Raw genomic sequence first — 17,049 nt, 5'->3', positions numbered from 1 at the left:
TTATCTGCAATTGAAGAAAAGTAATCATTAAATGTGTTTGCAATTATTTTCTTGTTAGTTATATTTTTATTATTGATGTTTAAACTATCTATATTATTGTTGTTCTTTGATTTAATATAAATAATACTCCTTATTCTTTTCCAGGTGTTTTTAAGGTTATTTAGATTTTCATTAAAGTAGGTTGAATAATATGCAATTTTTGAGTATTGCAGTAGGTTACTACTTTGATTACTATAATATTTGAATTTTTGAAAATATTGAATCTTTAAATTCTCGTTTTTACATTTTGTAAACTTCTTGTGCAACTTATTTTAATTAGTATTGACGCAATGATTCCATTGGTAATCCATGGCTTTGATAAAGATTTATAAGCTTTTTTGGTAGACATTTTGAAAGGGGCATGATTATCAAGTAATCTTTTAAGTGCATCTAAAAACTTAGAAGTAGAGTTATTAACAAAATGGTTCCCTTGTTGGTTTATTGAAAGCCAATCAGTTTCTTTAAGGTCTTTTTTCATCAAAATTTTTAAAACATCTACGATAAAGTTTGGGATGAGAATGTTTTAAGTTCTTGCATGGAAAGGATATGAACTGAATAAGATGGTCAGCAAGGCATACTGTTAGGTTGCCTGATTTAGTATTTAGAGCGTGAAAGTTTACATATATATTATCTATAAGTGTCTTTGATTTTGGAGTAATTCTGGTTAGTTGAGTAATTAATTGGAAGAGGAAGAAAGAGCACATAAGATCTAGAAAGTTAGAAGCATCATTACAGGAGTCATATTTTAAAAGATTAATGTTGAAGTCTCCTTAAAGAACTATATTTTTATTCTCTAGTGTGTGTGTGTGTGTGTGTGTGTGTGTGTGTGTGTGTGTGTGTGTGTGTGTGTGTGTGTGTGTGTGTGTGTGTGTGTGTGTGTGTGTGTGTGTGTGTGTGTGTGTGTGTGTGTGTGTGTGTGTGTGTGTGTGTGTGTAAGCTCTAGTAGGGTTTTTATATAAGTGATATTAAACTCACGAGTGTTTATACATGGGGGGGGGGGGCGATAAATGCAACCTACAATATTTTTTTCTGATGGCAGTAAAATTTCAATAAAGGTTGATTCTAGTTCTTTTTTTTTTTCTAGATTTTGAGGTCAGATCTTAAGTTATAATTTAATTCAGATTTTATATATACAATAGTTCCTCCTTTATTAGAATGAGAATCAGTTCGTTCAAAGATATAGCCATTTAAAGTGAAATCAGTTCTAAGTGTTTTGTTGAGATTTAAGCGAGTTTCAGATATAGCAATGATATTGGGTTTTTTATTCATACGGGAAAACAGATGTTTTAGATCATCAAGGTAATATGCCAGGGATGATATATTTACATGTAAATAGGTTTTTGAATCAATAATAATAGCTTTTTTATACTCTGTTGTATTATAGTATTTATAATTAAAATTATCATTGTCAAGTCATGGTCTACTTAAATACACGGCCTTCTATTCTGCTTAAACCGGAAAAAAATAGAAGGCCAAAAAACACATATTTTGTCGGATGGACAATCTTTCTTACAATATTTTAATTATTGAGCTATAAATTTTAAGTAAGTAAATCTGGCACAGGGTAAAAAATTTTGCGTTGGCTTAATCGAAGAATATACTTCACTAAACTTTGTAAAATTTTAGGCTTTTTTTTAGGTTTCTTTTCAGTAATAAATAGGAATCATGAATAATAAATGTCTTTATTCAAAATAACACAACATTATTAACCTTCATAATTAAATATTACTTAAATGATTATAGAAAGACATGGGTTATATTTGTCAGTAGAATTTTTAAGATATTCAAGGACTGTACAAGAAATAAGAATACACAAATTCTCGAAAGTAAGCTTTAAAAGTATTTTAAAATTTTTTACACAAACTGTTTAAAAATGTGAAACAAAAGATTCTTATTTTTTTCTTTTTTTAAAGGCAACAATGTTATCTGCAACAATGGAATCACTGACACTCTTTCTGATGTTATTAAAATAAATATTTGAAATAACAGTGTGTATAATTTCCTTTGGTGATTTAAACATAAAAATGATTGGTAACTTTCTCTACTGCCAAGAACTAACTTTGCTGCTTTACGGTGTCGCATTTGAGATCGATAAATAACATCAAATACATGATCTAACATAGCAAAACTATCACAGACATATTCTAAAAGGGCTAGCGATGGAGTTGTTAGTCATTAGTCATAGTCATTCGACTCCTGTTGACAATGTTGACTACAAAGCAACTTGCAACACATTTTAAACTTCTTAATCAGTTTTTTGGCAATAAAACCAGCTATATAACAGCAACTTCACGCGAATCATCTGATAAAATCACACAATCATAATCTATTTTTTTGATCTGATCCATCAAGGATCTAGCATGTTGTGTATCTTGAACATCATTAATATCATTTTCAAATATTTTAGTTCCTTCCTTTATTAAACTTTTTATTTGGATTATCTTCTCACTATAGATAACATCTTTCAAACTGACAAAAAACCTGCCACCACTCATTTGGCGGTATTGTCCAAATCTCCCTTCTAACGGATCACTTTGAAAACCAGCAGTCAATATAAATTTATAATTATCTTCCAATAGATCTTCTATTAAAGAAGTTTGACATAATAAAGTTCTTTGTAGTGCTGACGATGTTTGAGGAGATAATGTATATTTCTCAAAATTTGGGATTTTGGTGTTTTTCCATTTATTTAACCATTCAGCGAAAGCTCGAAAAAACTCAGGTTTTTTATCATTAATAATAGCAGCATTTCCAAGACAATTATTAGAAAACGTGCAACTTGTAATTGTCCACCATTTATTAAAAAGAGTTAGGAAAGATGCAATATCTAAACGGTTGGCAAAATATGATTTTATTGCTGCTGCTGTAGTTTCATGGAAGATACCTAAAGCAACAGTGACATTTTGCTTGTAGTTTCCAGGATGGACAACTTTGCTATTTATTTTTGGTGCTTTTATTAGAACTTGCATCCATTAGGCTGTCCTTTTCTAATAAACCATGAAATATTTTCCTGGTTGAACGTGAAGTTCATCTTTAAAAGCTGAAAAATGAACTTTTGGAAAAATAAACTTTTTTTTATTTAGTAAGTTGTTTCGAATGTTTTTAATCAGATGCGCTGTGTCGAAAAGTAGGTAAATTTTTTGTAATTGTACATTAATAAACAGATCATGTGACTTTACCATGTGCATTGAGCAATTTTGTAAAATAGGAAACATTTGAAGCATTATTGTCACAAAAAACACCTCGAACATTAAAACTCTATTTTATTAAAGATCGAATCAAGCTGAGAATTTAGGATTTCTACCAATCGCTGTTTAATTTTATAATTGGAACTGCTTTAATGACACAAGAGGTATTTTCTTTTAAACCAACTACCATGAAAGAAACAATGCTTCTATAACATACATTTTGTTCACTAATCCCAATTACATCTCCACCAGAATATTCTGCATATTTTTGCAAATACATTTCATCAAAAATTATTATAAGATCATTTGATAAGCTCCCATTTTCTTGTAACAATTTCAAAACTTTCATAGAATCAATTTCACCTGCTTTAAGCTTGCCTAACAGTGATATAGATGGAAGAGGGAACTCCTTCAGCAGTAAATGATAAGTTTGCAATTATGTGTAATGCAACGTCAAGGCAAATTGAGGCAAATTTGAAGAATAAATTTAATTTTTTTTTATTTGGCGACTTTTAAGTTCTTCAAGAACGGAAGACAACTTTTCTTTTTCGATGCTAAAATGTGAATCGAAGTTTTCTAGCATACTCCTTCTCTTTAACATACATTGATAGGTTACTCTGAGCTAAGGTGGCAAAGAAACTGGAAGATTTTTATAAAAAAGTTTGACATGAAGTTTTTTGTCAATACGAATACATTCAGCAACTTCAGGTATGTGTAGTTCATTTTGAATAATTTTATGGAACACAATACAATCATCGAATTTGGAAAATGAATATCCTGTTGGTGAATCAGCAACTGTAAGAGAACTAAGATCTTCAATAATATCATTTGATAAAAACTTCTGATATTCATCTTTTTGAAAAATTCTTTTAGTTGGTGATTTTCTTGGTATAAATATAGCTGGAAGTGATGCAATTCTTGGTATAAACATAGCTGGAAGCTGTTGCAATGCTGGCCGGGTATATTGTAGGAACAGGCTTCAAATTATACAACAAACGAAATCGTTTTTCTGATGCTCCTTTGTGTAATAAACTTTCATCAAAATGTTTTAAGCAGATCACAGATGATTTAGTGACAGTCCAACAATTTCTATTTACAAATCTAACCCATAACTTTCTCAAGTCATCATCTTTTGGAAAACCAAAGACTGGTATTACTTCACCACCATTATAATTTGAGGTTCAACCGACAACACAGCATTTATTAACCATTATTATTATTAATAATAGTTAAAAAGTAGCCACAAATAATAATACAAAGTTGTTGAAGTTTAGTAGAGATGTCAATTAATCTAACGCGAAAATTTTTATCCTGTTCCAGATATATTTACTTAACATTTATAGCGCAATATTTAAAATATTTTGAGAAAGTTTGTCCACATAATGGAATATACGTTTTTTCAACTGGCCTTCTATTTTTTTCGATTTAAGCAGAATAGAAGGCCGTGTATTTAAGTAGGCCATGGTCAAGTTTATTTTGAAAAAAATTATTTAGGTTAGATAAAGTGTCATAAAATATATTTTGAGTAAAAGTATTTGCACCATTTATAGTGACCTTAAAATCCTTATCTGTCAGAGAAGAGTAGGGTAGAGTGTTTTCCAAGCAATTAAAACAGTACAAATAGCCAGTTTCAGTCATGAAAGAGTAGTAGAATTTGTTATCAACGTTATTACACCTAATATGGATCCACTTATTGTAAGAGTCACATTGCATAGCTTTTTGATTAAATGTCACGGTTTTATTACAAACACCACAAGGAGACTTAGCAACAATATTATTCACTTCAGCATTTAGGTTAATGAAGATAAGAAAAGGGTATTTGGTTGATTACCTTATAACGCATATCATTAACTTAAAACGCATATTACATATGAAGTAAACTATATTTTGTTTTTTTTTTTATATTTAGTTTAATGCTAAGAAATTTAAATTTCGCTTCTGGTTGCAAAATCTTGAGTGTCTAGAAAGAATCAAATATCTAATGGATACGGGTAAAAGTAAATCAAAAAAAAGAAATAAAGATGTTAGCAAAACAATGTACATACTTTGCAAGAAAACTCAATCTAGAGACAGTTGAGATGCACACAAAATTTCCAGGACAAACTTACATAAAACCCTTAAAAGGTGCATCATATTATTCATAGCATGATCTACATGCTCGTAACACAGCCTCTGGAAACAGAACTGTTATTGATGAATTTAACATCGGTTTTCAAAAATACAAGTATCCAAAAATTGCAATTATGCTTGATCCACATTTAAATTAAAGTTTATTTTAAGTTAAAGAAAGAATTTCATTATGTTAAATTTTATTATCTATAAAGAGAATAAAATTTAAAAATTTTTAAAAATTGATTTTTTAACTTAAATACATGCCTGAGAATAAAAACATTTTGTTCAATGTACGAAATATCCGGATTTATAGTTGATGTAACCATAAATCCATAAAAGATGGCATCTTTTCTTTGATCTAGAATCGTTTGAAATACTTTGTCTGAACATAGTTTGATTACTTTATTTTGAGAATACCAAGATAAATAATGCGGTTTGTCCCTTAATACTTTTTGATTCTAAATGTTTTTGCTGAACTTTGGCAAGATGTGTCTCTGCATCATTTTTTCCAATCGATTTTAAAATTCCTAAGAAATTGCCATTATGATATCCTTAACAATAGACTATAAGTCTATATTTGCTCAATTGATTATTATTATCGTATTAATGAAGGCTGTGAGAACAACATTCGAAATATGTGATCCTAAACAGCATTAACTAATTCTAGTCAACCTTAACCAACTCCAAAAAACTTCAATTGCAGAAATCTAACTAACACCATACAATTTACATCTTTTTATTAGTTTAAAATCTTTTACCTCCAGGGTTTGGTTTTAAAACTTTTCCATTTTTTGCTTTACTCACAACAATGTATCTACTTTCCCCAATTGTTGTGTTTCTTATTGAATTGCTATACGGACCTATGCGGACCAATTAGGGCTATATGGACCTATACGGACCAAACAGCTCAAAATTCAATCAAAAAAAATACCGCATTGTAAACAATTTTTCTTTTGTTATACTTAATGAGTTTTTCTTTTGTTATACTTAATGCCAACAATTATCCAGGAAAATCTTTTGTTCATTTATTTTTTATTTTTGTAAATAACAAAATTTTATAAAAATTTCTTCCTTGTTTCTTCTCTTGGTAAATTTTCAAAAATCCCCTTAATTTTCTCAAAGCTGTAAGAAATTACTATACATAAGCGCTGATCATATAAGATAATAAAATATATAAAATATAAAAATAAATTTAAGCCATTTACCAAGGTCATCTCAAATTTTTTTATTTGATTAGAATCAGAAATATTATCTGAATATAGATCTTTTTCTGCCGTGCTATACTTAGGCTTTCCATGGCTTGTTCTTCAGATGCAATGTACCCAAGTTCATTTGCTTTGCCCGTTTTTTTAACTGATAAATCTATTTCAATATGATCTTCAGGTCAAACATCGATGCTAAAGTTACTCTCTCTATATTCCTCAATTTTATGATTAGAAGGCTGTTCATTATCAGATTGGTTAAATTTGGTTATTCATTGACCATCACGATACTTTTGATTTTATCTTATTTTTAAGTTTTCGCTTTTGAGCTCCATACTTATGTTTGTAAGTTGGGCTTGACATATTTTTATAACTTGTCGATCTAGTAAATCTTTTTTTTAGAACGTTTTGAGAAACCAAACAATTTCAGAATTAATTATTTTTGATACTAAACTAGTTTTATAACAAAGTTTAATGTAAATGATTAATCTGAAAAATAACTGACCAAATTATATTCACCTATCCTACAGCCAAGTTAAAACTTAAATATTTGAAATAACCAACTCTTAAACAAAAAGAATATTTCAAATTTTTCCACGTTCATATGTATAACGAAAAGATTCTTCACAAAAGAAAAATTACTGTTACAGGAGAATGGGAACAAGAAAATCTTAGCCCCCCAACCCTTAACGTGAGGGCGATGAGTTTTAAATCCCTTAAGCGTTCTGTTAGCCTTATAAAAATATTTAGCATCATTTGATTATGTAAACAGAGATCTTTTTCTACATCTGATTTTTCTAATTCGTGATTAAAATCGTTGTTTTAAAATTGTTTTCTAGTTTGTGCGTGGTTTCTTACTATAGGCATAACTTTATATTTGTCAAGGTTGAGCTTTTGTCCAAACTGTTGTTATTCAAGGTCGTTAAAATATCATTAGTGTCATAAAAAGTATTGATTAGCGTATTCATTAATTTGGAATCGCCTGCATTTGGCTTTCTAACACATTTTAACTTGTGAAACCAGCCGTTAATTTAAGTTTTAAGAAATATTGGGCCCAAAACAGAGGCTTGAAGAACTCCACTAGTAGCATGGGGCAAGTCAGATATATGTTCTCTAAGTACTACTCTTTGTTTTCTATTAGTGAGAAAGTTTATATTTCAATCAAGTAGGTTTCCGATAATACTTTACTTAATATACTTCAGGATAAAAGTTCATAATTTGCCATTAGTCAAATCCTATAAAATATTTTTTAAAGGTACAAATTTATCACATATAATGCTGTTTTATTAGCTAAGCCTTTTGTTGCATAATTGGTGGTTCTAATAAGTTTGTAACGCAAAACCATTTCTCGTTCTTTATGTTTCTAAAAGTTATGTTTTTTTTTGTTTTTTTTTTAATAGAAGCATACTTGTAAAACTCTTCACGAGTTCAAAAAAACAATAAATTGTTACGTAATATATAAGTTTTTTTGTTTTTAATGTTTTGAATAACTTGGGGAAAAGTGATAAATAATGCGTACGGAAAGGAGAGGGGGGTCGATAAAAGCATTCAGCCGCGTACAAGGGGGAAAGGGAGGTTCTAAATTAGTGGTTTTACTGCGTACGTATTTTGATACCATAAAAATATTTTCCAGGCGTCTCATTAACTCTTACTTATGGCAGTGGCCTAATTTATATTGGCGTTGTAAGATTTAGGAAAAATAATGCGATAAAAAAAGTTTTAGGTAAGAGAATATATGATATATATATAGAATATATGACTTAAATTCATTATATTAATTTAAGTAACATTAATTTAATATATAATGGCATATGATTTTGATAAATGCCTCATTATAATAATGAACTAGTTTTTAAATATATTTTAATAATTAATATTCATTGTATTATGAAATACAATCAAACATAAGAAAAATTTTCATATTTTGTTTGTGTTATTTAGAATATAACTTTATTTAAATTTCATCCAGATTTATTTTATTTAGTTGTTCCTAAAGTTGAAGACCTTTATTCATATCAGATTTCGTTGCTTGCTAACTTACTAGATTCCGATAATGGCTGGTTAGATTTAGGCCATTGCCTTTTTGAAAATGATAAAGAATCCTTAAAAATAATAGAAGCGTTTCAATTTGACTATGCAGGTGGTGGTAATCCCGTTAACAAGTTCTTGAAACTTTTGCTTCAAAGAAGGCCGTTGGTAACTTTAGATGATTTTAGGGATGTTTGTAAAGAGACACAACGAGAAGATGTTATACAATACGCAGCGGATCAATTTGGGAATATTGTTTTCATCAACCAGTTAAACGAAATGCAACTTGAAAACTTTGCAAGTGTGATTCGTGGAAATATTGTTCCCAGTAATTGGTCCGATATTGCTAGTAAGTTTACAGAGTTTTCAAATGATGATTTAAAGAAGTTAGATCGTGAACGAATGATTCCGAATAGCTATAGTCCGACGATAAAGTTATTTGAAAAGATTAAACAGAGCCACCCAAAAAAAGAGTTACAAGAGTTAATCATTTTATGTAAAAAAATCAAAAGGATTGATGTTGCCAATAAACTTGATGAGTTTGCAAAAAATAGGAAATAATAGTCAGAAATCTGGTCTAGATAAATTCATTTTGTTGATTTTTAAGTTAACTTGTTTTGCCTATTTTATTATTCTATTTGATTTGTTAATAATTATATTAAATTTGTATTTTTAGGTAATTTTTTTATTTGAAATTTCATTTACTTTATATACTATTTTTAGTTTTAATAAATTTTTATTTCTAGATATTTGCTTCTAATTTTAACTTTTGAATGCTTTGTAACTTTTATTGCAAGATTATTTTTATCTAATTTTTTTAATATTAATTTTTGAGTACTAATAACATCATATATGATGTATTTTCTAAGAAATTTTGAATAAATACTCAAAAGTGTCTGCTTTTTCTTTTACTTGTACAACTATTTAGGGTTACCTTTTAACTGGCGCGACAAGGGTTATTAGCACCCGGAGCACGGCCTACTTAATAACAGGCCTGAAAGACGCGCAAAAAAAAAAAAAAACTATAGGCGGATAATTTGTAAACAAATATGTCGATTTAAACAATTTTGTAAACAAATAAGTTGAGTTAAAATTTAAAATTCGCTATACTAGCTGCTAAGTTGCTTGTTTTCAAATGTTGAGAGCTGTTTATTTTAAAATCTTTTTACAATAAGATAACATTTCTTAATCGATTAATTAAAAAAAAAAACTTTTCTTTAATAATATAAATGATTTCTTTTCAAATTTCACAAACCCTACAACTTCACAAAACATATTTTACATACATTTATATTTCTGCTCCGCTGTGATCATTTTTGTGACTATTTAAATACTTTTAAAGCTGGTTCTTTTGTCGATCGAGGTGAGTAAAGCTTGCTATAGTTGTTAAATAATATGTTAGATAGTATTTTTCCATGAAGCTTATTTATGTTTTCAAATCTATAAAATTCTGCTATCATCATTGTTATGTTTATAAAACTTGTCCTACAAACTGATAACATGATGTGATGAAAAAATACGTAGCAATAAATCACATATTGTCTCCAGGTATCTTCAAGCCTCCTCTGTTGATTTCTTTAGTAAATTCCCCAAATTCTTCGTAATAGAACTGTGTATCATATTCATCTACATCATTTCTACTGATGTATCCTGCAATATAAACTAAGGCCATTTTTACAGACTAAGACAAGGCCAACTCCATATTTGAAAGATTATGAAACACATTAAAGGTATTGTCATCATTTAGCAAAAAACCCACATATCAAACAAGCATGTTCACAACTTGTTTGAATTCCATCAAAATCTGTGTTTAAATCAAGGAGAAGTTTCGTTTTCTTAATGTTTACTTTTTGTAAAACTTGTTGAACATTAATAAAATATGTTACACCAGAACCTTGACGCAGCTTACTAAACATTTTTTCAATGGGATCACTCGAAAAATTTCCTTGACATACATATTCGTGTGAAGTGCTGAGGAGATGCTTAGTTAACTCGACCAGTCCTCTACTTATGTATGCAAGAGCAGTATCCTTGGTAAGTTGTTTTACTCTTTGTCCTTGTTTTTTAGGAACCATTTTTTCAAACATACCTGCTATATCAAGTAAAAATTCTAATCGTTGATCGTTAGGGTTATTAAAGACAGCCCTTTTTAAGTCTTTAGTTTTAACATCTTCAAACTGACTTTTTACATTTAGGATTTTGAAAAAGTCTACAGCTTTTTCTATAAAATCAACAGTTCCACCTGAATCCTGCATTTCTGGATGAAATTTTAGTGCAGTTAATGTTTCAACACAAAAAATCTTAAGACATAAAGCAACATTCTGTCGTTCTATAGGTTTTGGTTGGATAGAAACTTCATTAAGCCTTGATAGTTTCACAATAGAATTATTTTCTAACTCAACCACCTTCTTCAAGTCAACCCACTTTGCAGTTTTTTCAAGGCCGCAGTCAGAATACTTTAACTCTTGCATTTTTCAGTTAACCAATTGTTTCTAAGAGATTTGATTTAATATACATAATCATAGAGCAAAAAAATGTTTTCAGTTGTGCGCCATGGAGAAATCAAATTAAATTTTTGAAAGAATGATTGATTTACACTATTATTATCACATAAAATTACGCAAAAACTTTTGACGTGAACGGACGTGCTTTTGTAAACTAGATTAAAAATGGCTAAATTTACCGTTTCTCAAATTAAAGACCTGTTAGATATTCATGAGAATACTTTATTAAAAATATTTAACGAGAAGTTTGATAAAATGGAAATTAAGCTATTAAATCTTCAAGAAGAAAATACAAAACTAAAAAAAGAAACTAATGAACTAAGGAAATCGGCGGAGTTTCTTAGCGAGAGATATGAAGCAATTGTTCAAGAACTTTCTGAAATGAAAAAAAAGCAAAACTCAACATCAAACCAAAATGATATTACAAACGGTGTTGTAATATCATTTTGTAAAGACAAACTAGCTGAGTTGGATGACAGGAGCAGAAGAAATAACCAAAGGTTTACGGGAATTGAAGAAAAAGAAAACGAAACGTGGAAATAGAGTGAGAAAAAGATTCAAAATGTTTTTAAGACAAAACTTGGATTTAAAAGTAATGTTAAAATTGAACGGGCGCACAAGACAGGGAAAAAAAGTAGCGATGGAAAAAAGTACAACAGAACCATAATAGTTAAATTTTTAAACTACAAAGACAAAAAAACTGCGTTGGATAACTATGTTCAGTTAAAATTGTGGAACGATCGATTTTACGTAAACGAAGACTACAGCAAAAGAACTTTAGAATTGCGAAAACAGTTATTTAAAGAAGCAAAAGATTTGAGAGCCAAAGGTAAATATGCTAAAATTGTATATAATAAACTTGTAACGCGCAATTTTTAGGAAATTCTTTTATTTTAGAGTTATTGATTTTATCTTTATTATTTGTTTTTTTTTAATTTTTATTGTTTTTAAATACAAAAATGGATTTAAGTCGCTCTAAAAATTTTGACATTTTTAAATTTAATGATTTTATACTTAACAAAGAGTCCGATCCGGATCAAAGTTATTTTAGTGAAACAAATGCTGTACAAAACAACTGCGTGTACCTATTTGAAATGAATTTCTTTAAAGATAATAGTAATCCAATTCATATAAATATCAGAAGTTTAAAAAATAAATTTTGAAAATATTTACAATAGTGAAAATCATATATTTCAGTGTAATTTGCCTAACTGAAACCTGGTGTAGTTCTGCTGACTCAAATTTAGATAATAATTTAAAATACCGGGCTATAATTTAATTTCATTAGGGCGGAAAACAAACAAACGCGGCGGTGGTTTAATTATTTATGTAAAAGAAAACCTACGGTATTTTGTTAGGCATGACATGAGTACTTCTGACGTCAATATAGAGGTTTTAACGATTGAAATATTAAGCAATAAAACTAAAAATATTGTAATTAGCTGTTGTTATTGCCCACCTACTGGCGAAATTAATACATTTAGTTCATTTTTACATGACGATATTGTAAATAAAATCAACCACGAAAAGAAATTACTTTACATATTAGGTGATCTGAATTTAAATTGCTTTGAGTATCACGTCAAAAAAGACATTAATGGGTTTTATAATGGCCTATTTGAAAATGGAGCAGTTCCTCTAATAAACAAACCAACAAGAATTACTCAAACAACAACTTCCTTAATTGATAACATTATAACCAATGATATTTTTAATATATCGCTTAAAAAAGGCATTATTAAAAGTGACATATCTGATCATTTCCCTATTTTCTTTTCAATAGATAATTATGCGAAAATTTTGTATAATGAAAAAAAATCATTTAAAAAACGACTTTTTCATAATAAAAACCTAGAATCTTTTAAATATCAACTTTCTTTAGTTAATTGGGACATTATTAACTTTTCTGAAGACATTAATTTAATATACAAATCTTTTTTTAAAATTTTTTATGAAATTTATGACATCAATTTTCTCAAAGTAGAAATTAATTACAAACATAAAAAAATTAAATCGCCATGGATTATCAAAAAGGTATTCTAAAATCATATAAAATTAAACATAAACTTTATATTAAATATTTAAAATTAAAAACAACTGAGAGTAAGACCAATTATAAAAATTACGTAAGACTATTTGAACGCCTAAGGAAAAATTCAAAATTAATATATTACACTAATTTACTTGAAAAATACAAATTAAACTCTAAACGCACCTGGCAACTAATAAACGAAATTACGGGTAACACTAAAAAAACATCGCAATCTTTGCCCTCAGTTATTAAAGTAGATGATAATTTTATTCTTGATCAAAAAACAATTGCTTCCGAATTTAATAAATATTTTGTATCTGTAGGACAAAACCTAGCCGAAATAATTCCAAACCCTAAAAAATCATTTAAGGCAGCATATGACCCTCTTAACTCGTATTTAAATTTTTTTGGTTTGTCTTTTACAGAGTTTGAAAGTGCTTATAAATTGTTAAAGTCAAATAAAGCAGTTGGTCCAGATGATGTCAATGGGAACGTTATTATAAACTGTTTTGACGTTTTAAAAGACATACTTTTCCAAATTTTTAAATGCTCTATTAATCAGGGAGTTTTTCCTGATGATTTAAAAATAGCAAAAATTATTCCTATATTTAAAGAAGGAGAAAGAACTAATGTTAAACACTATCGTCCAATTTCTATCCTCTCCTTTTTTTTCTAAAATTTTAGAAAGAATTTTGTACAACAGAATATACAATCACCTTTTATCAAACAAATTATTATATAACATGCAATATGGATTTAAAAAAAATAATTCAACAGAGTATGCAATTATTCAGCTTACAAGAAGTATATCAGACTCATTTAATATTTTTAAATTCACATTGGGAGTATTTATTGATTTAGCGAAAGCGTTTAATACCATTAATCATAAAATTCTTGATAAAAAATTAATATGTTGCGGTATAACAGGCAATGTTTTAAAATTGTTAAAAAGTTATTTAACTAATCGCAAACAATTTGTTTACGCCGATGAAACATTATCTTCAAATTTGTTAAATATTACATGTGGAGTTTCTCAAGGATCCATATTAGGACTTCTTCTTTTCCTTATTTATATTAATGATTTATACAAAGCCTCGGATTTAATAACAATTATGTTTGCTGATGACACCAATTTATTTATGTCACACAAAAGCATTCCTACTTTATTTAGTTGCTTGAACATCGAGTTAATCAAAATATCTGACTGGTTTAAGGCTATCAAATTATCTCTTAACATTGATAAAACTAAATGGGTTCTTTTCCATCCTCTTATCAAAAAACATAAACTGCCAATAAACATGCCTCATCTTGTTATTGACAATATACAAATTAAACAAGTAACAGTAATCAACTTTCTAGGTGTTTGTATAGATGAAAATCTTACATGGAAAAGTCACATTAAAAACTTATTAAGTAAATTTTCAAAAAGTATAGGAATATTGTACAAAGCAAGAAATGTTTTAAATAAACGTACTTGAGTTACAAATTATATCACTTCATTTATTCATTATCATAAACTATGCAAACATTGCTTGGGTTAGTGCAAAGAAAATTAATCTTAAACCTCTTTATTGTCAGCAGAAGCATTGTTTCACATTTCATCTGCTTTAACCATATACTCATCCAAGCCTCTATTATTTGAAATGAAAACTTTTAATTCTGTATCAGCTTCATTAGATATATATTATATTTCTTTGTTTATGTTCCAATGTTGAAAACAATTTCATCCACTATTTCTTTCCATAATTTGTATTCATCGAAAGATAAAAATAAATACATTTTGCGGAATGAATAATCTTCTAAAGCAGCCCATTCAAACAAACTATTTTAGAATTTTTCTATGAGTAATCACAGGAGCCACATTCTTATGGAATAAAATAATTTAAAAATTTATCCAGTTTGTTAATTCAAGTAAGTCTTACTTTTAAACGAAAAGCTCAAGGACTAATTTCATATGGAAGATGTAACAATATACTTTTGATATATTTTTTTCATGATCTTCCTTTTTTTTACCCCCTATTTAACTATTGATTTATAGAAAATTATATGCATCATTAACAACTGTGATATGAATGATGTATTTGTAACGGAATATTTTAAGTTCTTTACTTCATTAGTTTCTTTACATATTGTAATATTCTATAGAATTTTAACACGATCATTTCTCATCGACAGCAAGAAGCATATGGTCTTATTTTAGAATTTGCACATTCTCTTATTATTTACTAACAATTATTATATATATACATATATATATATATATATATATATATATATATATATATATATATATATATATATATATATATATATATATATATATATATATGTTTTTATTATTATATATTTGTATTTTAAATATTGTAACGAAATGCTTATTTATAATGTAATAAAGAAAAAAACAAATAAATAAAAAAATAAATTTTGGCCTCTCATTCCTATTTGAAATAAATAACATATAAGAAATATTTTATTTTGCTCTTTTTCTTTTATGTCACATGCAAATGATAATATGTTGTTAAATCATTATAAAGCCCTTATTATGGCTTCAAATATCTTGAATCTGGTAAACTGTGTGAATTTTGTCTAAAGGCCGTGACGTCGCAACGTTCAGCTATGGCAACACAGTACTATTCTTTTAAATCGATTTTTTCATTTTTCGTCAACCATTCGTCGAGACTTGCTTTGAACATGATCATATTCTGGGATTCTACATCAATATCGGGAAGTCTATTCCATTTAAGGCGAACTCTGTTGAAAAGAAATGGATTCTTGAGCTAAACGATACACGAAAGTCGTTTATTTCGCGAGAGGTAAAATACTAATGATAGTATTATTACCTCTCGTGAGCATCAGCCATTAATCCAACACTTAGCTCAAAAACTGGTTGAAGTTAACAAAGACAATCTATAAATTTTTCAATATCTGAAAAGGTGAATACAGTCTTCTCGTTTTCTCTAAAAAATAAAGTCGCTAAACCCGTTTTAACTGGCCGCTTTTCAGCTGCTTCTTGTAAATTTCAATGGGCTAAATAAATGAATATTAGGCAAAGTTATCCCTAAAAGGGTTTAAACTTGATGCTTTTTGAATTTTCATTTGCAGCGCCGACTCCATTCTGGAGCTGCAAATTGAAAATAATTCCCGCATTCAGAATCACAAACCTATATGTTTTCTGCAAATAGCTAAAATGACAAAGAGTTTTCCATTTTCTTGTTTTTAGTGGTATTAAAATGTCAATTATTTAATCTAAGTTAATTTTGGAAAATTTTTCGTGAGTTGCGTATTGAGTATGATATGGGTACGTTGAGTTGCGTATTGAGTATAATATGAGTACGTTATATTATGAATAGTATTCGTGAGGCTTGATAATCCAAGATAAATGTTCTGTGGTGCTTTGTCATCAACTAATAGACTATAAGCTGTCATTAAATTAAAAAAAATACTATATACATATATATATATATATATATATATATATATATATATATATATATATATATATATATATATATATATATATATATATATATATATATATATATATATATATATACATACATATATAAATATATATATATATATATATATATATATATATATATATATATATATATATATATATATATATATATATATATATATATATATATATATATATATATATATATATATATATATATATATATATATATATATATATATATATATATATATATATATATATTTAAATAAGTTATGTATATAGATATGATGCAGTAATGTATTTACATAATATGATCATATTATGTAAATAAATTACTGCATTATATCTATATATCATATGATATACTATACAATATATATTTAAAATCAATTGCTTGTAATTATTTAATAATTAATATTATTTTATTTGTATTTTATATATTTAGCAAAATGTAATCTTTTAAAACAAAAATTACTATAGC

General features: G+C 27.7%; 2 protein-coding genes across 2 annotated transcripts in view; both read left to right on the top strand.

Annotated features, from left to right (window-relative positions):
- Positions 1 to 9,466, top strand: part of LOC136090419 (uncharacterized) — a 69,605-nt gene extending 60,139 nt beyond the window's left edge. The window contains exon 4 of the mRNA XM_065817030.1: positions 8,526 to 9,466. Coding sequence (XP_065673102.1) covers positions 8,526 to 9,130 — 605 coding nt within the window. The 3' untranslated portion in view covers positions 9,131 to 9,466. The remainder of the gene's footprint in view (positions 1 to 8,525) is intronic.
- A 3,625-nt stretch (positions 9,467 to 13,091) lies between these two features.
- LOC136091026 (uncharacterized) lies at positions 13,092 to 13,781 on the top strand. The gene has a single exon (XM_065818010.1). It carries the CDS (start codon positions 13,092 to 13,094, stop codon positions 13,779 to 13,781), a length of 690 nt encoding a protein of 229 aa, XP_065674082.1.
- Positions 13,782 to 17,049: the final 3,268 nt, after the last annotated feature.

The sequence above is a fragment of the Hydra vulgaris genome, chromosome 14 (genome assembly GCF_038396675.1).
Source record: "Hydra vulgaris chromosome 14, alternate assembly HydraT2T_AEP".
NCBI lineage: Eukaryota > Metazoa > Cnidaria > Hydrozoa > Anthoathecata > Hydridae > Hydra > Hydra vulgaris.
Note: the sequence above shows the minus strand (reverse complement) of the source record. Positions and strands in the feature narration are given on the sequence as shown.